General features: G+C 30.0%; 2 protein-coding genes across 3 annotated transcripts in view; one reads left to right on the top strand and one right to left on the bottom strand.

Moving 5' to 3' along the window:
* LOC116850926 (ATP-dependent helicase brm) overlaps window positions 1-2,338 on the top strand; it is a 64,851-nt gene that overhangs the window by 42,890 nt on the left and 19,623 nt on the right. The gene's annotated exons all lie outside the window — the stretch shown is intronic.
* The window catches only part of LOC116850929 (inositol monophosphatase 1-like), a 9,088-nt gene that overhangs the window by 2,717 nt on the left and 4,033 nt on the right, over window positions 1-2,338 (bottom strand). For both annotated transcript variants that reach the window (XM_032829794.1, XM_032829793.1), the window contains exon 3: window positions 1,529-1,791. In XM_032829794.1, the coding sequence (XP_032685685.1) occupies window positions 1,529-1,791 (263 nt within the window). The remainder of the gene's footprint in view (window positions 1-1,528; window positions 1,792-2,338) is intronic.

The raw sequence follows: 2,338 nt of genomic DNA, 5'->3' as shown, positions 1-2,338 counted from the left end.
TCACATATGTTTATAAAAGTAAGAACTGAAATGATTAATCATTCGCAATTGGCGTAAACCTCTTGATATCATTACTTTTACAGAGAGTATAAAATTGTCTTGTATTTTTCAATAGAGTATTGGCGAGAGTACAATTGATCTAAATAGGGTTGTTTTAATAATATTTTTTTAAATATCTTTTAGCTGAACTTTTGTTGTAATTTATTTATAACGATTCTTTTTTTGTAAATTTTAGGTTACATTTATGTAGCAAATGTATTGATTAGTCATTAAATTTACATCATAAAATTATGTGAATTTTTGTTATATACAGAGAAACAGATTCACTAAAAGTTTCACTCAGATTTTTATATTATATTTTACATGATATTGTTTTGAGTAAATTTTGATCATTCTTTTTGTATTTCTTTTATATTTCTTTTATTATTCTATGTAATAAATGTGATTGCCATATATAAGAGAGGGAGAGAAAGGGGGAGGGGGGAGAGAAAGAGAGAGTGAGATAGAGAGAAAAGAGGAGAGGAGGGAGAGGAAGAGAATTACTCATAAGAAATGCAGTCTTTACAAATCGGCTAGTAAAGTTGCTGCCAATTTTACCTGTCTATATCATTAGTAACTCTTGTTTGATATTTGTAGAACTAGTTTATCGATAACATGTTGAAAAATATGATAAAATATAACATTTAGGCACGGGAATAAACACAAATACAACATTGGTGTATATTCTTAAACATAACATTTTATCAAGTTTTGACAAGATGTTTTTTTAACGATATGTTAAGTTTCTTTTATACTGGATTTTTACAATTGTTCATCTTTTAGGTCAGTTAGCTATATATATTATAGTAGTTACACTATTATTATGTTACATATCTATTCTAGCGGTTGTACTACTATAGGATCGCTATCTGTGCTCGTTTTTATAAAATGGTGATGAGGCAGAATATTTTAGAAACTTTAGAATATTTAGTAAAACACGTCAGAGTTTTTCTCTCTCTGGAACGAAAAGATACGCAGATCTCGAACGCATGGCGTCCCGCCGGCACCTAGTATGCCCTTCTCCTTCTATGCTAGAGAGAGAGAGTAACACATCATGTTACTTACATCTACAAATTTCTTTCTTTTAAGCACAACTTGATAGACTTATAACATTATTGTCATCAATATACATCTAATGGAACGATAAGTAAATTAAACAGAAAATATACCCAATAATATATTAATTTACCGTTATAGTGCTTATATTGATTTATAACACTTATAAAGTTTTATACTAAATTTAAATTTGTGCTTGTTTTATACGAACAGGAGATTAAAGAAACACTAAATTTTATCGAAATAATTAGAGCAGTTAGATTACCATATGCAACTCTGAAATTAATTTTTTTTTATTTAATTAGATTCTAATCTTTTTTTTATAATGTATATAAAATGAATATATATATTTTCAAATTTTATCTTGTAAAATATGAGCTTCTAAAGGATAAAGCATTGTAGAAGAAGAAACAAAATAAGAAAAACTTCTTACTTTCCACATTGGAGCTTGTGATTGGTTTTTCATTCAAAAATGCTCCATGGCCTCTTCTGGCCGTGAACAACTGTTCCAAAATGGGATTGTAAACTATACCAATCTCAACTTCCTTATTCACAGCTAATGCGATCGACACGCAAGTGTATGGGAAGGAATGTACAAAGTTTGTTGTTCCATCAATCGGATCGATGATCCATGTAGGATCATTGGTGAGCTCCGGTAGGAAATCGTAACACGATACTGTTTCCTCGCCAATAAACCTAATGGATATGATAACAAGTTTTATTTGATTGCAAAAAAATATGCATGCATATGATATGCGTATACGCATATCATGTATACAGGGTGTCCCGCATAAGACGTCCAAGAAGAAAAATATAAGTAGAACAGATAAAAGTGAACAAATATTTTAGAGGTCATTTTTCAAAAAACCTCGTAACATTCTGAGTTATTAAATAAAATAGATTGGCTAATCAGAGCGCGGCGAGTCTCACCTGCCGCATCGCGCGCTCTTATCCAACAATTTTAATTAATATCTCGAAATTTTACGTGGTTGTTTGAAAAATGACTTCTACAATATTTGTTCACTTTTATTTGTTCTACTTATTATATTTTTATTATATACTGTTCTATTATATACTGTTTTTATTATATACTTGTTCTACTTATTATACTTTTATTATATATTTATTATTATATTTTTCTTCTTGGACGTCTTATGCGGAACATCCTCTACACACACACACACACACACACACACACACACACACACACACACACACACACACACACACACACACACACACA

This window comes from Odontomachus brunneus, unplaced genomic scaffold, assembly GCF_010583005.1.
Source record: "Odontomachus brunneus isolate Ranch 3 - 2012 unplaced genomic scaffold, Obru_v1 Obru_scaffold_161, whole genome shotgun sequence".
Classification (NCBI taxonomy): domain Eukaryota; kingdom Metazoa; phylum Arthropoda; class Insecta; order Hymenoptera; family Formicidae; genus Odontomachus; species Odontomachus brunneus.
The sequence above is the reverse complement of the archived record's forward strand: the minus strand, read 5'-3'. Positions and strand labels throughout refer to the sequence as shown.